The sequence below is a fragment of the Lissotriton helveticus genome, chromosome 11 (assembly GCF_964261635.1).
Source record: "Lissotriton helveticus chromosome 11, aLisHel1.1, whole genome shotgun sequence".
In the NCBI taxonomy this organism is placed as follows: Eukaryota; Metazoa; Chordata; class Amphibia; order Caudata; family Salamandridae; genus Lissotriton; species Lissotriton helveticus.
Genome location: NC_136072.1, coordinates 1,007,459,314 through 1,007,480,948, shown reverse-complemented (window position 1 = coordinate 1,007,480,948; position 21,635 = coordinate 1,007,459,314). Strand labels below are relative to the sequence as shown.

General features: G+C 45.4%; 1 protein-coding gene across 1 annotated transcript in view; it reads right to left on the bottom strand.

Moving 5' to 3' along the window:
* SSH1 (slingshot protein phosphatase 1) overlaps nucleotides 1-15,108 on the bottom strand; it is a 542,618-nt gene extending 527,510 nt beyond the window's left edge. Inside the window, exon 1 of the mRNA XM_078667402.1 lies at nucleotides 14,778-15,108. Within this exon, the coding sequence (XP_078523528.1) occupies nucleotides 14,778-14,843 (66 nt within the window). The 5' untranslated portion in view covers nucleotides 14,844-15,108. The remainder of the gene's footprint in view (nucleotides 1-14,777) is intronic.
* Between the last annotated feature and the right edge of the window lie 6,527 nt (nucleotides 15,109-21,635).

Here is a 21,635-nt window from a genome sequence, read left to right as displayed (position 1 = left end):
CTTTTCATTTATTACTTATGCTACTAGTAGTATATTTTTTTGACAAAAATAAAAAAATTACAAACATTAACATCTGCCACGCCAATAGCTCAATCATTCACTAATGCAAGACCTGTTCAACTGAAAATGCTAGTTAGTTCTGTTCACCACACCGGATATGCATTCCATACAATAAGATGGGCAAAAACACTCAGATGTAGGATCTCCTTCTTCTCCGATGGACTGTGCAAGCATGTCTTCTGGCACTTTTGGCAGTTTGCCCTGGATCTCCTCAGCTGGCACCTCATATGCTCTGTTTTATGCTTCGCCTTGAGGTGTTGTCATATGGTGGGTTGTCCAAAGGAGTACAGTCCTTGGTGGCCACAGCTCAGCATTAACTTACAGATCTTGCAGGTCAATGTAATGTAGAGCTTTTTTCGGCTTGGAGGATAGGTGAAGAACTCCCAGACAATGGGAGTCCTTTGGCGTGGTCTTCTGCTCCTCCGTCTCCTGAAGAGACCACCTCTTTATCTATATTACATACTGCCGATATTGGTGATGGTCCTGCCAAGTTTGTCTGGGTTTTGTCTGCCAAGGTCAGTCTTTGAAAGGAGCGGTTCCACCCTCACACAAGAGTTCCAGCCTTCTAAACTTTTCAAAATGGCGGATGTGCTGTCTGTTGCTAATGAAAAGGCATTAATTGTTGTGTAGGAGGATTACCTGGGTTTCCAACCAGTGAAAAACTCAGAATTGTCTTTATAATGTAAAACAGTACATGGACAGTACAGGTGTGCTAAGCATGATGGGTCCAAAGTCTTGTCAGAGACGCCATGGATCTTGTGCGCTGAGAAAAACAGTGTTCAGTATCAGCAACTCTCTACATATTCTAACTGATTAAAAGACACATATAGGGGTGCATTTGTGCATACAAAAGAATACTGAATATGCAGGCTCCAAATGTGTCTGTAGTCCATATATTATTAAGGGGAATAATGTGACACATTGAACATAGTGCCGGTAGTCTATGGCCTCACTACCACTAAGATTGTGCTAACAGTCTATGGTCTAATTTTCAAGATCATGGCATCATCTTAAAATGTGGAGTCTGCAACCTAGTTGCTGAGGCTGCGGACTACCAACACGATTTTAGGTGCATCGAATCCAGTGCCCCAGAAAATAGTTGTAGACTAAGGCACACCGGCAAAGGTTTTTCTTTGCACTTCAGTGTTTAGGGGGCCCATTGAGGAATCCTCCAGCTTGGGTCTGGGTGTCAAGGTGGGCTCACCCTGCCCCCTAGGGTCTTGTTTTCCGGGATGCAGCTAGAGGTCAGACAATTATAGCCTTTCAGTCTACAAGTTCTACTTCTGGCCCGTGGCCCCAAAATAGAGGACAGGACCAACAAAGCTCCCTAGTTCAACAGGTACCCATTCTTTTTTTCTTTTTTTAAGACAGCTGACATTTCTTGGACTTCCCCACAGACAGTCAGTTAACTAACACAGCCAATAAACAATAAAAATGTTAACCCTTTCACGCTCAACTGACAAAAATATTAAACAAAAACAAGCAAAGGGAAAAACATGTACTCTAATGGAAAGCTGAAAGAAAATGAAGTCGTTTTCGGATTGAAGGGATGCAACTTATCCAGTTAGCAGGCAGAAACACTGATTAAAAAGCTATGCTGAGGGAAGGGACAAACACAAGTAAAGGAAGGAAAGCCATCAAAAAAGCAACGAAATAAGATTGAACAGAGAGCCAACCAATGATAGCCTACTGTAGATTTCTGTTCTGTACACAATATGGCATTCAAAAATATTGAACTAAAGCTGTAAGGATGAACTAAAAGGGCCTTCTCACCACATTAATCTCCCACAAAACTACACTCACCTGATTGATACTAACTGCTCAAGAATGCCTCTCAAAGTCTGAACAAAGAACAGTTCAAAGTGTCAAAATAATCACAGACTAGACCCTATGCTTTACTCTATGTCAAATCTTCGGTAGAAACCAACGTTTGTATAAAATGGGCTTTACCAACACACTCTCAGACTAGAAGCATACTTTATATAAGTTGTGACATTGTATCACTAAGAGAAACAATATTTGATAATAACGTAATCAACATCATCATCAAAAGTATTTCACAGGGAAACAAAATTGTCCTTAAAAATAGCGAGGCAGAGAGTGGTGGAGCTGGCACACACTAAAGAGTTGACGTGTATGATGGTTCCTAACTTTCTGTACTCATACTTCAAGAACTTCGTAACTTGCTCCATCAATCAACACAAAAACCGCATTTATTTTAGCTATGATCTATCAGTCCCCAGAATACAGGGTCCATGTCCCTAGAAGAACTCCTCTATGGGACTCTTCACCTGAAGACCAAAGTAAAGGAAGTCCTTATGATTGGCAAAGTATTACTTTGATCAGAGTCCTCTCTGGCATGCCCTTCAATAGGGCATATCTACCATATATGTGGGATACACGTAAAGTAAGTTTTACAAATATAGTAACTCAATAGCCAACCAAATGCAAACATAACCCTCATGTCATAGCACTTGCAAGGTATAATCATTTCTGTACTAGGCCTCAGATTGGGGAAAACCAAGTCCACTTCCCAACATCCTATATTGTCCAATGAAGCCTTCATTTTTGACCGAAACTCAGAGTTTACCAACCCTGTCAACTCAAACCTATTAATTATCACAACCTTCATTCCTTACCTCTCCACTTCCTCCCTCATACCATCAACTACAAACATTTGACAGCAGACAATAGCACTCTAATGTAAAATGTGAATACATTTCTTGTTTTTTCACACCATTCAACCACAAAACAAATAATTCTGCAGGGATTTTTTTTACAATACCCAGTTTCATCCCTTCACAAATATCCTTCCCTCCTTGTCCATTTTGCCAGGAGCTATAATCTGTCCCAGATAGGCTAGATGGTTCTCCTGGGAGCCTTTTAGCCATTCTTCCATCCACAAGCCTGTCCCTCGATAAAACCAACAACTGGGTGGAGGTAATGAGGCTGCAGTTTCTTAACATTTGTCAAACAGAAGATTTTGCGTTATAAATCATCACAACAGAGATCAGTAATTAATGTGTGCCATAAATCATGTCTTAAAACAGCCATAAATTAATTTTATAGTCATATATCAGCAAATCTTAATTTAATTTCTCGTTTTGTAAATAATCGTGACACTACCATCCAGCACAATTTCAGATCTGTGCGCTGGATGTGATGGCCCTTTGGGTTGCGCGCCGTAGCTTCTGGGCTTCCCACGTTACAGTTGTGTGACATCCGAGGCCACTTTCCAGACATGCCCAGGCTTCAAGTCCCAAGTCTTCTTTGCGATTATCCCTTTTGGCTCATACCATTACCCCCAATTGTCCCTACCATTGGGCCACCCAAGGACCACTGTTATGTCAACTCTTTATCTTCCAGAAGCCTACCGGCCGTACTTGTATCTTAGGTCGAAGGTTAATGGTAGTGGCTCCACCAACCTATCCCCTAGTTTGTAGCGGTTGCAAGGCCCACAGTCCTGTTCCGTGTGGAAAAAAAACTTGCGGTCATCCTTGGACTATTGACCCACCTCTCTTTTGATCTCGTGGGCAGAGACATGGGAAAAGTGGGCTCTGTCCCAAGACCTCACATTATTTGAGCAAGTACTTTCAGCCAAATTTACAAATATTTACCTGGCTGCATTTGCTTTTTAAAAATGTTATCTTTCTGGAAAAAAGGTACCTTATCCAAGTCATAATACCAGTGAAAAAAGTAAATGCTAAACAAGGGGAGGAATCTACATCTGTGGAGATGTTCCACAACTGCCTGCGTGTCACGTCTCGGTGTCTAAAGGACAACTCCCTCCAATTTAATGCTGGGAAGACGGAGGTGCTCTTTAGCACCGGATCTAAGATCTCCCGGCCATTCCCAGACTACTTTTGGCCCCCGGAAAGTGGGTCCAAAGTAAGACCTGTGAAATCAGTCCGTAATCTTGGGGTCATGATGGACCAAAGGCTTAGTATGGAGACGCACGTGCAAAAGACGTCCGCCTGCTGCTTTGCCATTCTTCGATCCTTGAGGAAAGTTTTGCCTCTCCTACCTATCCATACTCGTGCCCAAGTGGTTAGGTGTACCATCCTCAGCAGGTTGGACTATTTTAATGCCCTCCTGCTTGGCTCTCCTGGTTTTTTGCTGGACAGGCTCCATCTGTGGCGGCCAAGTTGGCCTTAGGGCTTCCGAGAAGATCTCATGGACCGTCTGCCCTGGGCAAACTTCACTGGCTGCCGATCAGACACAGGGGATACAATTCAAGGCCCTCTGCATAGTCTTCAGGGCTCTTCATGGATCTGGCCCTGCCCCTTTGCAATCAAAGTTTGCCTGGTATTCTCCAACCAGACGTCTTCGATCTTCAGACTCTGGGCTGGTAGTGGTCCCTAGATTCAGGAAGATCCGAGCTGGGGGGAGATCCTTTGAAGTGGCAGCCGCCATACTTTGGAATACTCTCCCGGTTGAGATTAGACACATCACTGAACTCCTGCCTTTTAGAAAAATGATTAAAACCTGGCTATTCCCCAAGGTAACTGTCTGAAGCCCTCATTCCTTGTGTTCCTCTTTCCGCCTCAACAGATTTTATCAGCGCCAGGATGCCTGCAATGGTGACAGCTGCGCTTTATAAGTTTGTTAAATAAATAATAAATAAATAAGGTTCATCAGATGCAATCCAGACTATTAAAATTGAATGTTTTCTGTTGTCAGAAAAAAGTGCAGAATGATCTAAAAAAATGTTTAGCTGCAGCGGCCTATTTATATAAAGTTTCAAACTAATGGTGGCTCAATATGTAGAACTGTAGCATTAACAATGTTTTTATGTTATTTATTGTATAGGAGCCTTAGCGATTCTACCAGTGTTAGAGTGCTTGACTAATAAAGTTGCATTTGGAAAATGGTGACTGCCGCAGACATTACAAGTAAGTGGCAGTGACAGAGAGTGACTGAGGTGGAATCTAAGATCGAGCTAATCACTATTATATACAAAAACAAAATAACACAAAAATGATGTGTTCGCATATATAGTTTAAAAGAAAGTATCGCCAAAAATCTCAGCGTGTGGACAGGACGTGTTGCACATCAGTAATGTATGAATTAGCTATTTTAAGCACATTCAGAGATCATTTTAGAGGTTGGAGTGTTTTAGTATTCTTAAAGTATTGAGAATGAACCCTTCAGTGGCACTATACAGTGTGAAAAAGCATAATGTTTCAGCTGGTAGTGAAGGCGTACCATGCACAGAAACATCGGTTTCCAGACATTTCACTGAAGAGCAACAGCCGGAGGTTCTATAACCTTAGCACATTACAATCAAATTAATCACAGCGCAATGTCAAGATACTAAGGTCCTCATTATGAATTTGTCGTACTAGTGTGGGGTATTTACCACACTTGATAAATACAAGTAGCTAGGTTGTCTCCATCTGGCATTAATGGAATTCACTTCTGTCTTCGACTGGGTAAACAGAGATAAATTATGGCCTTTGCTGTTAACTATGGGGGTAAATTCAAATATTGTATTCTTCCTGAGGGACCTGCACACAAATATGACCGTGGTCGTGCGATATCTCCCAGAAGGTTCTTGTATAGAAAGGTTCAAGGTGAGGATGGGGATGAGCCAGGGTTAAATCCTGGCACCCTTCATTTTCACCTTGTATATTAGCAACCTACAACAGAATCTCCTGAAATGTGTGGTTGATTCACCCAGTTTGGATTCTCGAGCTATCCCTGCATTATTATATGCAGATGATGCATTGCAGTTGGCCAGCACCACACTAGGTTTGCAGCGGCATGTTAACTCATTTGTCACCTTCATGAAGAATTTGGACTTATCTACCAACTATGCAAATCATTTGTAATGGGACAGGCTGCAAGTATGTTAGATCTCTGCAGATTCGGGCCAATGGGCATCTGCTTGCAAAAGTGGACTATGTTCCCTACCTAGGATTAGCATTATGACACTAGGGGCTCCAGGAAGCCGCTGTTGGAGGGGATATTAAACACACTGACTAGACTTACCTCTGCCATTGCTGGCTTTGCCTCCAGACTGGGAAAGCAGAGAGTGGGAACCATGGTCAAGCTTTATGAATCAAAATGCATATCCTCAGCAGGTTATGGGAGAGAGGTGTGGGGGTACTTGGACATAGCTGCACTTGAGGGGTTTAAAAATTAGTTTTGCATGAAATTGCTCAGTGTCCCCACGTACATTGTTCATGAAGAATTGGAGCTCAGGTTTCACTCAACTTCATAGGAATACTGCCCCTTTTGACGTGGCTCAACATTTGGCTGAGGACCAGCTGCATCTTCAATAGAGTAATTCTGTGGGATTACCTGCCTTTAGATAGGTGGCAGAAAATCGAATGGTTTAAATAAGTTCGGGTCTGCTTCTACCAGATGGGTAGGGTTGAGCTGTTTGATTCCCCTAAGTTCATGATCAAAGTCGATGTTGAAAGGACCCGCAAAACTACTGTCTGTGAAGTACTAGCTTAAGGAAGCACTCCTGATATCTCCGGTTAGAAAGTATATTCCACTTTAAACTACTCAAGGAATGGAGCCCTATTTTAACAACAGTTACAAAGGATTCCCATTGCCGATTACTTACCTATTTTATTAAGTGATATTTTGGCTGATGGTAATGTATATAGTTCCCTAGGTCCCTGTGGTTGTGACGGAAAGCCTCCTCAGGAGGACTTACATTTTGTAATGTTTAGCAGTTTTTTTAAGGTCCCTCAAAAGCATTTTATTCTACCCTTGTTCAGGAGGAAATGTTTTAACCAGGTTCGACCAGCTGTATGGGTTTTTAAAAACATGCTTCATGATCATTTTAGTGTGTATTCAATTGCTCATTTCTTGTCTTCTGCACAGAGAATCTGTTGGGCAAGGTTGAATATTGCACAGACCTAAAGAATTTATTACTGGAGTAACTTGAGAAGAAAGGCTTTTACATAAAGGGAATTTTATTCAGGGTATGATCACTGATAGAATTTGAAAAAGACACTGTTTTACTTTGCACATTAAGTGTGTCTGAACAATATTCGCCCTTCTTCAATTATGAAGGTTGCTCTCTTCACTCCTCAATTGTTTTTTATATTTAAATTAAGATGGTTGATATTGGGGTGTATTTACATACTGTTTGCCTGTGATTTGTGCTTATATAATCTAACTGTAGATCGAATAAAGTTTTTATTGATTGATTGACTGATTGGAGCATAACATACAGAAACGTTTTTTAAGCATACATAATTTTGCACCTTTGGCATTTTTCATGGAGTTTTTTCCCATTAAATAACAGCAACTTAGACCTGCCAGAATTTATCAGGAGAAAACCGCAAATGTGTCATAATCATCACACAACTCTTAATTCCAATCCCTGTGCAAATACACATCCCCTAGCTTACTGATACCAATGAAGTCCCATCTTCCAAATCCCGCAGGTTCCCCACTTTCCGGAGTGTATCGCTATCCCACAATAGGGTTTCCTTTAAGTGTTGTAATGTTCTGTCCTAGGTCGAGACAACTGTCAGAGTGTGTTGTGGTTGCGAGGTCTGGCTCCAGTGTGGAGTTATTGTTATGCAAATTAGCATGTTTGAAATGCGAAAAAGTCTACCTCTTTTGGTCATACAATGTTGCCAAACACAGTATATCATCATAGAGGGCTGCCTCGTGGTACATTATGTGTGCTAGGTCAGATCAAGAAAAGGAGGGATCTTAAAGGGTATGGTTGAGACCGTTCAGTTTTTAGTAAATTGGAAATACTTGCATATCATTTATTTTTTTTCTTTTACTGTTTCTGAAATGTTAATGTATAATTCAATAAATGTGAATTAGGTAAACGTGGATAAGAAAATCAAAGTGGTTAGAAACAGAGGCTCCCAAAAATATTTAGCCTCGGTCCCCTAACTCCTTAAGATGTCCCTGCTCATGGGAGGTCTCTCCTTCCTCACAGGTATTGTCTCCTTTAAAGGAAGCCAGCCAATGTTGTGTGCAGATTTTCCTGCGCTGCCGTAATGCTACCTGCCCCCTCCCTTCCCGGGCTCAAAGAGAAAGGGATAAACTGGGGGGAGACATGTCCTTTATTCCCTAATGGGCCAGCTGGCCCTTTCCTCGTTTCACACCACCCAGTCTCCTCCGCTCTTCTCTCTCCGTCACCTTTGCCTAAGTGTCCCAGGACCTCGAGTGGTGTTAGCCCAAGTACCTTTGGGGTCCGGATTTCCCTCCCGGCCTGCTCATCAATCCGCCCTAGATACGCTAGTTGGTCTTCCCACGGGCCTCTAAGCCATTCTTCCCTCCACCCTCCTGTCCCTCCATAAAACCAACTACCAGGCGGTGGTAACAAGACTGCAGTTCATTAACATTTGTCAAACACAAGATTTGGGGTCATAAATCATCACAACAGATATTGGTTATTAATATGCACCATTAATCATTCCTTAAGACAGCCATAAATCAATCATACATCAGTGAATCCAGTCCTAATCTGTCATACCATGATTCATCTTTGACAGTACAATCCGCCACAAGTTCAGGTCTGTGCGATTGATGTGCTGGCTCTTCGGGTTGCGCGCCTTAGTTTCTAGGCTTGGTTTGCTACCACTGCGTGACATCTGGGCAGCTTCTTGACCGCTTTGCGGCCGTGCTTGGGCTGCAAGTGCAGGGCCTGCTTTGCAACTATCCCTTTTGCCCATCAGTGTCCCTGCTTTCAGAAATCCCAAAGACCACCATTATGGCATTTCTTTACCATCCAGCGGCCAACCGGCAGCCCTTATGTGTTGGTGATGCAGGTTAATAACGGTGGTGCCTCGGCCACACTGCCAGTGGTTTCTGACCCTTGGCAGCTCGCCCTTGTTGGGAGCATTCTGGTAATTCAAAAGCATCTGCAATATTCAGAAAAATATGTACCCAAAAGGTGCACCCTGTCCCCTAAGTAGTAGCCTGGCACTTTTTAGATTGATGAGCCGGTGTCTTATAAAACACCTAAACTATGCCCCGCAGAATTTGCTCATAAAGCTGTTGAGCTTCCTTCTGGAGCTTTGAATAGTACTGTGGCTCTCTGCGCCTCTCCACTGAAAGTGTGCAATGATCTCAGACCTCAGAATTGACCGAAGCCTTCCAGTCTCTCTTTTGACCTTGCAGAAGGTCACGCATTCTTCACAGACTTCGGCCCCCTTAAAGGAAACCTGTCAATGTCGTACACAGGTTTTCCTGTGTTTCCGTAATCTAAACTGACCACACGCCGCCACCCACTCCCTCCGGCTGAACCTTTCCTAGTCTTAAGCCCCCACCCCTCCTCCACTCTTCATCCCCTTTGCCCGTACGTCCCAGGCCTTCAGGGCACTTTAGCCGCGGTCCCTTTTGTCTGGCCTTGCCTCCCCATTCCACTCATCATCTCAAAGATGCTGCCATGCCCTATCAAAAAGAGTGTATCTCAGTCTCCACCTTTAATCGACTTCTTAAAACCAAACACTGTCCAGAAACTAAACCTCTAACATACCACTTCCAATCCAAAAATGCCCTTTTGATATCATAAAATGCTGCATTATTCAGAAATCTGCAAAACAATACTAAAGCTTTACTATCTTGGACAGCCTCTCCCTAAAGGAAATATATAGGTCAAAGTAATCTATATCATATTGGAGTGTGGCTACATTGTTTTCGGTCTGGCTAGATCAAAGGATAACAACCCTGGGGCAAAGGCCTCATAATGTGATGTCACTTCATCTAATGTTATCCAACTTAAAAAGCGGTCTGATGTCACTTCCACAACCAATATGATGTCAGTTAAATTCTGCAGTACATCTGTGTACCTGCTATCCCTTTACCACAGATGTTTTGCTTATTGAGTGACTTGTTTCTCTAAGTGTATTGGAGTCAATTGTGAATGACTGAAATGTATAAATATAATTACATTATTAATTTTTAATAGGAAGTGATACGTTATTCTTTCTATATTCCCGTTTTAAATTTTGATTTGCGTCTATTTTTATCTTATGAAATGTGCAATTATATTTATATTTATATAGTGCTTACTACCCCTGATGAAGCGATACAAAAGGGGATGATGGACGGAGCGTTTGAGCAAATCAAACACTCACCCCCAGTCAACTGATCTGGGTTTAATCCATCACCATTCTTTAGCCCACTCAGCCACCCCATTTCAGACATGGCTATATGCAAATCAGTCTGACCCTGTGCCTCATGGGGCATCAAGGCACTACTCTGGAACCGAAAAAGGATTAGTGGTGTATTAGTAAAGGGAAATATAAGTTAATGTGAGGGGTAGACATGCAAGTCTGTTAGTGGGATTGAATAGAATAATGGAGAGGGAAGAGTCTAGAAAGTGTTATTTGAGAGATCATAGTAATAAGATGAGGTCTGGGATGATTAAAAGGTGAGCTGGAGAAGAGAAGTCTCCCTAGAAATATATTAGGGAGATCATAGTAGTAAAATGAGGTTTGGGATGAGACAAAGGAGGTATACATGAGGGAACAATATAGAAAGGGTCGTTTGGAACATCATAGCAGTAAAATGAGTTTTGGGGTGAGCCAATGAGGGAAGATCTAGAAAGGGTTATTTTGGGGGTATATTGAAGTAGAAAGAGATGTAGGATGAGTCAGAGCGTGGAGGTAGAGGATATAATGAGAGATGTATAGGGAGAGACAAAGAGAATTGTTTTGGAGATGGTCAAAGGTTATTTTATTTTAAAGTAGAAGTAAAGTAATACATCTATAGATACAGAACTACATTGAAAGGGTATTTGTGAATTAGGAAGATACTGCATCAATATTTAAAGTTGTATCAACTCAGACTTTCAAGTGTTGCTGTACTTGAAGCTACTTTATTTGTGCATTTTTTAACTGATTTTTTCCATTCATTTTTAGGTCGAGCGTAGCGAAGGACCTTTTGTCGGCGTGTTCGGGGGAATGTGAGACAGCGTTCAGGCACGAGCCTCGCTGTCTCAGATTCCTCCTCGAGGGCGCGCACGGCGCCGTGCACATCCCCTGCCTCGCATTCGCAGCCTCTCTCACACACAGTCATGCATGCGCACACACATTCCCACGCGCACACACACACACACACACACACACACACACACACACACAGGCAGGCACGCACACACACCCACACACACCCACACACACACACACACACACACACACACAAACACACACACACACACACGCGCACCCCCTCCCCCACCACTCACGGGGCTCACGCGCTCGCGCACACACACAGACACACATATCCCCCCTCCACTCACCGTGCTCTTTTGTCTCCTCGCTGAGCTCCTTTTCTCCGGCGCATCTCCACACGCGGGGCACTTCTCTGGATCTTCACGCTACCGCGGGGCTCTCCCTCCATGATGGGAGCCCCGCATCAACGAGCAACACCGGCCTCTTCCAGCCGCGTCACAGGCCCCGCCCATGTCACGGGCAATGATGCCTGACTTCCTGGTTTCTTCTTCTCATTAGACTCATGGGATTAAAACACCTTCGCGCATGGAAAGCCATCCTAACTAAACGTGTGGCAAATCGTGACCTGCATTCAGTCAATCACCCTTTCGTTAGCGAGCAGTAGCTTATCTTTTGCTTTGAATGACAGATATAGCCAGCAGAGAACCGAAAATTGGAACCTGCCGGTGAAAATTAATGGGAGGATCGCATGTTACAGTGGTGGCCATATTAGACTGTGTCGTATTTAATTATTCTAAGCAAAATTACCAGGTATCTTTTTTCACTATGGGTCTACAGTATTATGCTCTATCCTATAATATTAAGCATGTTTGCATAGATATATGTATATAAAAAGTTAGCTGTTGTCTATAATTTCGATTAGAAAATACAATTCCACGTCACTTGTTGTGAGGAAAGTTTGTGGAATATCACCAACTTCAAATTCGGTCTCATTTTTTCAAAGCTTTAATCAACTCGCATTCCCTAAAGCATTTTTGTTGCCCTGAAAGCGGAACAGTTTGATACTGTAGCTACTCCTTCGGCTCGTCCCTCTTTTGTTGTTATCATCGTGGTTCTAGTGATTGGCTCGGTAACAGTGAGCTTTTCTTCAGTCCTTCTTCAATGTCAATCCTTGTCCCAGCACTGCACGAGCAGCACGACAGACACGCGCAGTAGGAGTAGAATGGCGATGAGCTGGTCTCATGCAGCACTGCGAGTGGTGGGCGCCACCTCCTGTAGTCGCAGATGCCTGCATCTTTTCCCAGTCTTGAATTCCAAAAAGAAGACCCTGCTGATGAAGTTCACTTCCAAGACCAAGTAATCATTGTCCTGCTTGTCCCATCTCTGCTGCTACCGATTTTTAGTATCCTTCGCTACCTACCTTTCACTTTCTTATTTTGTATGTATTTCCAATTTAGCGAGCCTTCCAAACCGAGATGACTATCCTATTTTGTGTCACTTGCCCACATTTTAAGAGCTCCCCAAGTTTCCCTCAGCCAGACCCCTGTCTTTGTTATGCATTTTGGGACGGGTTGTCGTATTCCAACACCAGCCCACCAGTCTGTTTGTATTGGCTCTGCTGTGGTCAGCCGTGGGCATTCTAATGTTTGCAGACAGGGTGATGATGTATATCATTCTGCTGTCGCTGTCGCACAGGGGACATCTTTCCGTGTTGTCAGATTACGAGCTTTCAGTGTATCCATGTTTTTTTTAATTTATTTTTTTGCAGAGTTTTATATAGCGCGAACTAGAACCGAACCGAATCAGTTATCAGAGCGCTTTACATAGCACCAGTTACGTTACATGAGGACACACTTAATGTGTAAAGAGGGTGTTTTGTGCAGCTTCAGACGCATTACTAGCTCGGGGGTGGTCTGATTGTTATCATGGCTTTCTCCTCATAAAAGTTGCAGTTTTATTTCTCTGGTTTGTTGGGAGTCTAGAATTATCGTTTTTCCCTAAATACGTCATGAATTGTACGTGTTTGGTGCACAAGTCACTTGCAGTCAGTAAGAAACACCTTGATTAGAATCAGTTTCCACCCGTGCTGTACAAATAAATGAATCCATTCACAAGCAGTTCACATAATCACATGCTAGTCTGTGGGGTAGGATGCGTAGGATCACCTTTCAATCACTGTTGGTTAATGTTACTTTGTGATCTTGTTCCCTTAGCCCCTTACCTAGGAATGCTTATTAATACAGGTTTGCCACCAGTATTAAAGAATATATATATTGCAATACCAGTAAGGACGCTAAGATTTGACAGGTAAGCGAACACAGAGACAAGAAAATAAAATCACTTGCTGATGATCACACAGTTTTGACAAGCGCTGCATATTGAATCTGGATGTGGGTATAGGCGACAGTTTGTGTTGGTGCTTTATACAGGTTTACTCGCTCGCGAAACAGTATTAATGACAAGTATTTCAGGCTGCCTGGGTGCCACGTGGTGGGAGTGGCACAGATGGAACCTGCACTTGCCTCAGTTCCTCTTTAGGGAGTCTCGGAGAAGGAGCGAGCTATTCTCATTTTGCCCAGCCCATGTAATAACAAGCATTTGCAATGCAATAGGTCTCGCATTTGCGAGAGTTTAAGCTAATAGTATTTTAAATGACAATGCCTTTTATTTATATTTTTAAACGCAAAACGTAAATAAAAGGCATTGTCATTTACAATGCCAATAGCTCAAATTCGAGTAAATGCGAGACCTATTGCATTGCAAATGCTTGTTATAATTGTTCTCAATATTTCATGTGATGCAAAACAGAGTGGGTATTGTGTGGCAGAAGTGATGACTGTGAAACTAGGGATATAGCTAGCCAGAGGTGGTGAACTACACTAAACATGTTTTGTTATTAAACTAAAGTTGTACTTATAATTTACATTTCCCAGCAAATTTTATTTCTTGACAAACCACAGGACCTGAACGGGAGGCAGCCTGTACGAATTGGGATAGTTACGTACAGAACTGAGTGAGTGTGTGTGTACACTGCTGAGTCAAAGACTGTTTCTACCGCTGCGAATTGAAAATTCTGCTACGTTTGATCTCAAAAGGTATGTTATACAAATAAGATTTGTGATCAACTTCAGGAGTGTTGTGTCATGCCCTTGATGGATGTTTACCAATACATATATTAAATGAGAACATGTATGTGCGGTCCCGTTCCACTGCAATCCATGCTAGCAAAAATAAACCCCAATAGAGAAAGGTTGACAAATACAATTCGCCTGGGATGTAAGCATCAAAGACAAGCTCACTTCCACCCGGTAGCAGCACAGGGGGTTAATTTCCTTTTGAGGCTGTCCAACTCTCACCTTCCGCCTGGGCTGAAAGGACTGGTTTCTTTCTACATTTACAGTAGAAGCATGTCTACTGACAGAAGCAGAAACGGTTTATGCAAACAGCTCTTCGTTTTTAAGCGAAACGGGAAACTAAATCATAGTACTATATGCTTACTTCCTTGCAAATATGAAGAGAAAAGAGCATTAACGACAGTGGATAGCACATTTGTGTCAGACACAACACATGAATATCCTGTCCTTTCCCGGTAGGGCTGTATTCGACTCCTGTATACGTTTTTTTACACCCTGACACTTGTACATAAATATTGTGAAATATGGGTCTCCAGGTGGCTTGATCCGCATCAGATCCCCGGGCAGTGCGGAGCGGCGGTTCAGTTTCCCTGCCCTGGAGCCGGCTGCCGCATCATTCATCACGCGGCCTACCCGGCAACCTCGTCCCCGTTCTTTCCCAGCCTCCCCTACCGGCATCCTGTCCGCCTACGCGGCTTACCTCGCTGGTGCTTGCGGAGGAGGCGGCGCTCGGGGTGGGCGAGCGCTGCAGCGTCACCAGGGCCATGGTGAGTCCGGGAGGAGGAGCGGGGCGCTGGCCGCGGGATTATCACCGTCTCAGAGGCCGGGGGCCGGAGACCGCCGCCACTTGGGGGGCTCCATCTACGGGTCCTGGCAGAAGCTCACACCGCCGCTGCGGCTTCCTCACTCCCCCGAGGGTCCCCGCCAGAGCTCATCAGGTGAACATACATCACTGCTCCATCCTCCTCCTCTCAGAAGCAAACAGGCTTTATTGCCTGCTGCAGACACTGGCGCTGGACATGCACTTCTCTGAGACACCAGCAGCAAACAGCAATTTCCACTACCAAAACGCCCCACTAATTTCTGTGCACGTTCGGCAACTACGTACATTTAACACCGCATTACAAACTTTATTTCGGCAATTTCAAATGTGTATTTCTTCTTTTTAATCATCTACTTTTATCGACATTTATTATATTTAATTTTTATTCAGTCTCAATTTTGTGACCCAACACACATTTTCTGAAATGAAAACATAAGTTTGCTCCAGGTTTTCTGCACAAGTACCCAGCACAGAAAACCTCCAGTTTAAAAGTTTACAGCGTATCGAGACTTTGTGATGTGCTCAGTTTAGATGTCATCATGCCCTTATTCGAATAATCCGTCCATAGTAAAGTGCAGGCAATTTTTTTCCATTTAATGTAGACAGTTTTTAGGTGGAAGCACGACCTGCATTCAATGCGTAACAGTCTGCTTCGACAACTAATGTTGCCCGTATTTGGGAATGTGGACACCAAAGTGCCACACGCTTTTTCTTGCCGAGATTGTACCTCGGGAGCGCGCACGTCGCCGTGCCTCGTATTCCCATGCACAAAGAAAGCCTCACTCACGCATGCGCACATACACGCACTGCATACACACACGCACCCCCCCTTAAACGGACACACGCGCACACAGACAGACAGACGCACGCACAGACACACTCAAACAGACACACATACACCCTACCCCCACTCACCCCTCCTCTCCCTCAACACACTCACCGGTTCTGGCGGTGCTCGACGGCGGTTCTGCCTCTCGGGCGGCGGTAGCGCTTTGCGGGGCTCTCTCGCCACATGAGAGCCCCGCCTTCCCCATGCGCCCGGCCGCTCTTCACCCGGTCCCCCATCTCGGGACCGGGACTCAATCAGGAGCCCTCGTGGCTCCTCGGGCAGCTCTCTCTCGCTGTCGCCGCGATGGGGCTGGACTTCCCGTTGGGGCCGCGATGGGATTGGCCGGCTGGCCAACCGCTTCCGGGTCGTCGCAGGCAGCGCGGCGGCCCGGCGGGGACTTGAACAAACTCCTGTGCGCTGATTCGCGCACAAGACGGAAGTCCCGCCCCCACGCTTAGTTTCGTTTCCCTGAGTACGTGCGCACATCTTATCACTTGTTATTAACACTTGGCCATTTTCACACACTGCCTATACGTTCCCTTAGCATGTGTTCGCGGCTATTTTATGACCGTTACAGACAGCTATCTGATCTACAACCGGAACTTAAAGTGAAGCCTTTACCCATTGCTAAACATATCGGCCGTTCATCTACACCGCGCAGAAGTTTTGGATTACCTTCCGTCTGACCATTTGCACCGGGTAAGTTGCTTTACAAAGTATGATACATTTCATTTCCAAGTTTCGTTGTCTTATATCACCGATATTGGGATATTGCTGCACCTTTCACAAAAAAAGGAAATGCTAACACCTTAAGGCATGCCATCATTACAGCATGGCAGGGAGGCAGCGATCGAGTCGCGCTCCTCGGGAACAGGTCACGACATTTGAATGCGGCGATTTCTTTATTTTTTTCGACGCGCTTTTTCAGCACTTGGAGACATTGGAATGTAGGGGGAATTATCAGGAGATAGCCGCGCAGCAACTAGTAATGTTAAGCATACACAGCTTTTTTGTTAATGTTCACAGGCGTACATACCTAAAGCGTACCTCCAGTTTTCCAGGATTTTTTTACAATTAACATAGATGAGCGTATTGCAGAATTACAATAAGCCGCGTGCTCATTAATGGAGACAGTGAGAGGCACATTTCCTTTTTTTTTACCACAGCGCAATACAGACTTGCAGTACGCTGCGTGTTTAATCATAGTATGTTATTTATTTAAGTTTACTCCTTCCGTACGTTTAACTTTTGTTTTCACTCAGCGCATTGCAGGAACCTTTACATTTTTTTAATGACAGCGCATTTATGACTTACAATGGGCCCTGTGCTCAATAATGGACACACTCACGAAGCACGTTCAGATATTTTGTACCACAGCGTATTTCACATTTATAATAGGCCGCGTGCTTCAGCGTGTCATGTTATTTTATTGACTCCTTTGTAAAGCCGCATATGCTGCACTTATCTGCCCCCACCCGCAGTTTCACAAATCAGACATAGAAGTCTAAATAGATATTTCATTTACTGTTATTTCATTACGGTACTTTGCGATACCGGGGCAATGAGGGCATATAGATCAAGCATGTACACACATTCAGGAAGCGCCTTTTCTATTTCAAGTAATACTGTTTAGTTCTAGCATGTCACTTTTAATTTAACCGTTGCGCATCTACAAACTTTGTTAAGTATCAGGAGGCCAATATTTACAGCTACAAATAATGGCATCGACCTCAACCCTACCCCTCTATACACAGTAAAGCAATCCCCAATGCAACAAAGGTCTGCAGAGTCTCCTGTTGCTTGTCCTACTACAATTTATAGCCGTGTGCTCAATAATAGAGACACTCACGAGGAACGTTTAAATGTTTTGTAGCACAGCGCATTTCACATTTATAATAGGCCGCGTGCTTCATCGTGTCCTGTTCTTTAATTTACTCCTTTGTAAATCTGCGCATGCTGCACTTATCTGCCCCCACCCGCAGTTTCCCAAATCGGAGACATAAGGTTGAATACATATTTCAGTTTCTGTTACTTCATTACGGTACTTTGCGATACCGGGGCAATGAGGGCATATATATCAAGCTTGTACACACATTGAGGAAGCGCATCACCATCACTGAACGCAACACCATCACTCGGCGCCACCACAACATCAACCTACAGGTGCAACCATTCAACAACTGGTTCAAATATGTTCTCTCAATGTTTCAAGCTTTATTACAAATGTCACAGAAAGATGTTACTATTTCACTTCTGTTCTTGGATTTTCGTCACAATAAAATACACTGAACATAATCTTCACAAAAGTTATTTACAAAAGTTTAAGCTATTGCTATTATAAATTACAATAACTTTTATTTAAGTATTAATTATTTAAAAGCCATTGTTATTTGTAATAGCAATACATCAAAGTCACGTAAATACAACACATATTGCATTACAAATGCTATAGGTGTCACATTTGCGAAAAGTTATAACTATTGGCATTGTAAATGTCAAAGCTATTAATTTAGCTATTTTAAAAACCAACACAGAAATAAAAAAAATTGCCATTTACAATACCAATAGCTCTACATTTCCTAATGCGAGACCTATTGCATTGCAAATGCTTGTTTTGATGTGTCATCCGTCATTTTTTTTGTCTGTGGGATTGCCTGAGTGGGGCCTGTGTATTCTGATTTTTGGAGCTGCACATGCCTTTTATTTCACCGGGCTTTTGATCTGGGGGCTGGAGCTCCTGAGACTCGATTTTTAAGGGAGGGGTCGCTCTGTCACTTTCTCAATCTTCCCTAGATGAAGCTTCAAGAGAGAGAAATAGAGGATGGATGGGTGAAGGGAAAAGGAGAGGAGAGAAGATACAGAGACTGAGTGGATGGAAGTAGACAGATTGTGAGAGGAGACAAAGGGAGCGGGCTGGTTTGGTACCGCAGTCCAGCCCTGGGGCCATTCATCGCTGTGCCACAGAACAAGTGATTGCTTTGTAAAAATGTAAGTGCCAGGGCTCTTCTCAGAAGGCCACTTCCGATTGCCCCACCCATTGCCCCTGTTAGCACTGCCAATCCCAGTACCAACACAACCAGGGCCAGACTGGGATTCAAAACCTGCCCAGGCAAAGTGCTTGGCTGGCCACCCCAGGGGGTTGGGGGTGCAGTGAGCTGTTTGCCAGGGTCGCTTTCGGACAATTTTGTTACAGTGGCTGATATTGCAGCTATGCTGCAAAAACGGCCCTGTAACAAAAACAGCACCCCAGGGGCCCAAAACCGCCCCCACGAGGCGGCCCCCGCTATGGCCAGTCCTGCCATGAACACAAATACTAACTATCGCACTCCTACAAGTGGGACAGGTCAGGTTATTCTGGACCACCCGAAAGCTATAAAAATGCACTGGACAGCTGGTATTCTCAATTTTTAATGTATATTGAATATATACATATTGTTGATGTGCTCACCTCAAAAATAGACACACAGTGCCAAAAAGTGATTAGCTGTCATAAGTGCTGGTGTTGAGAATTAAGTGCTGGTGCTGAGCACTGGCAAACACCTGCTCAAATTAAGCACTGTACAGGACTAAAGCCACACCTCATTAGTGAGGCTTATAATGGTTGAAATATGCCTGGGGTTGCTCGAGTCTCTGTACAGATAAGACATTGAGTAGCAGTTCAGGGAGGTCAGTCACTGCTGGGGTGGAACCAATTATGGTTTGCATGCCGATGGTCCATATATGCAGTGGTACAATGAGCAAAATAAAAAAACAATGGACTGGAATAGTGCTTAAATGCTTTCTGTCAATCACATTTTTGTTATTCTTGTAGCCCATTATGGCAGAGTACTCAGGCTGCACCTCATTATGTGAACCAGCAAGGCTTCCCAGCAAGGTTGAAATGATTGTCAACAATGGTCTAGAATTCATCCCTGAGAAAATTACCTGTGGCTCATATTAATTCAAAGTGTCCATAAATTAAAATGTTTGTTTCTCTTAGTGAGGTACCCTACGTAGAATAGGTATTCTCAAACTTGGGTCCTGTAGCTTGCTGCCTCATAGACTCAAGCTACATCATTGATAGGGCCCAACAGGCGACAAACATGCTCCTTCTCTACTATAGAGGAGACATGTCCTGAGGGGCGTGGCTTGAGCACCATCGGGCATGGACGCGTGAGCTGGGAGCTCCGTGTCGGCCTCGTTATTTATCCTGCATTAGAGGCTCCTGTGGCGGTGTTTGCGACTCTGGAGGGGACCCCCCAGGGCTGAGGGGTGCCCGCACGCTCCTCGAAGTTTGAAATCCGGGGTTCCGGCGGCTGCATGCCCGCTGATTGCGGCCGCACTGTCCGGAGGGGGCCGGCCATCTTGTTTGCGGCCTGTGGAGGGACTGCTATCCCCGGCCTCGAGTACCCGGCCATCAAGGGGGAACGACTTCCTGACGACAGCAGCGTCTAGCGCCGAGGTGGGACGCGGTAGGTGGCCGCGTGGAGAGAGGACTCACCGGAGGAGGCGGACGGAGCTGTGCAATTGAGACCTGTCTGGACCGGGCCCAAGAGACCGAGGGCTGCGGACGGTGTCCCAGGGGGGCGAGGCGCACAGGACAGCCCGGGGACTGCTGATCCGGGTGGCGGCTGCCCGCGCGGGAGGAAGTCAGAGACTCCGAGCAGCGGTACACATGCTGCGCTGGTGCCTTGACGGCGGAGCTTGACGTCGGAGCTCGCGGGGGCCCTTCCGGTCCCGGCGGGTGACCGAGTGTGAGCCTGGTGACGTGGATCGGCCGCAGGCTGAAGTGGACTGGGCGAGCAGCTGCGGGGGCAATTGAACTGTGAATGCACTGTGGGGGCCGGACTCGGAGAAACCCCCCTCGCGCTCCTGCCCCCTACGCACCAGGATAGCGGGGAGCCTGACCCACAGTGGGGCGAAATCGAGAGGAGAAGTCCCGTCTGGCATTGGAGGCCCAGCCCTCGGAGGGACAGGAGGGACAGAGATGCCCCGAAGCGAATGAGGCGGTCACTCATCAGCTTGGGGGTGGTGTGGTAGCGGCTGCTTTCCCCCCCCCCCCCTCTCCCCCCTGGCTTCTGTGACGCCATCTCGGGGCCCGGCCCGGCTCGACAGCGTTGGGTCTGGAGTAACCGCCTGGTGGTAAGCAGGGAGCCCTGATGGCCTCGGTACGACTGACATAGAAGTTGGAGGAATGGTGATAGCATCTGGGAGCGGATTGCCCGGTCAGCGGCAGGAGAGGTTGCAGCGGGCAGGGAACCGGCACAACTGAGAAGAACCAACCTAGGTGACCCCAGGGACGGTGACTGGTGGGGTCGCCTATCTGGCCGGCGCTAACTGGCGACTCTGGCCCTTTTTCTGCACCCAGCGGACGGAGATGTTATCCTGTGTGCCGCTGACCATTAGGGAGAGCGGAAACGGTGAAGGGGACTGGAACACATATCTTAACCCCCGGAGAGCACAGCTGGAGGCGCCCATCCCTTTCACCCTGCGCTGAGGGCCCGTTTTTTGGGGCTGGACCATGGGGAAAACGCGACGACAGCCGGGGGCGGCACCACCTGACCATACTGAGGACTCCCTTGAAAGCCAGGACCAGGGCTTGACCGGCAGCCCAGCTGCAGGGCTGCAGCAGCAGCAGATGGACCAGATCCTCCAAGCTATATCGGACACGAAAGAGGCACTACGCCACGACATAGCGCAGGTGTCGACGAGCCTGGGACTACTGCGGGCCGATCATGGTAAGCTGGCGGATCGCGTCAAAAGCACGGAACTTGTGCTGGAAAAGCTGGAACCGGCCCAAAAGACGATGGATGGAGCGGTAGGCGACTTACTGCGTAGAGTACAGCAGCTGGAAAGGAGGGCCGAAGACGCGGAAGGGCGCAACAGGCGCAACAACATAAGGGTGGTGGGCCTACCCGAAAAAAATC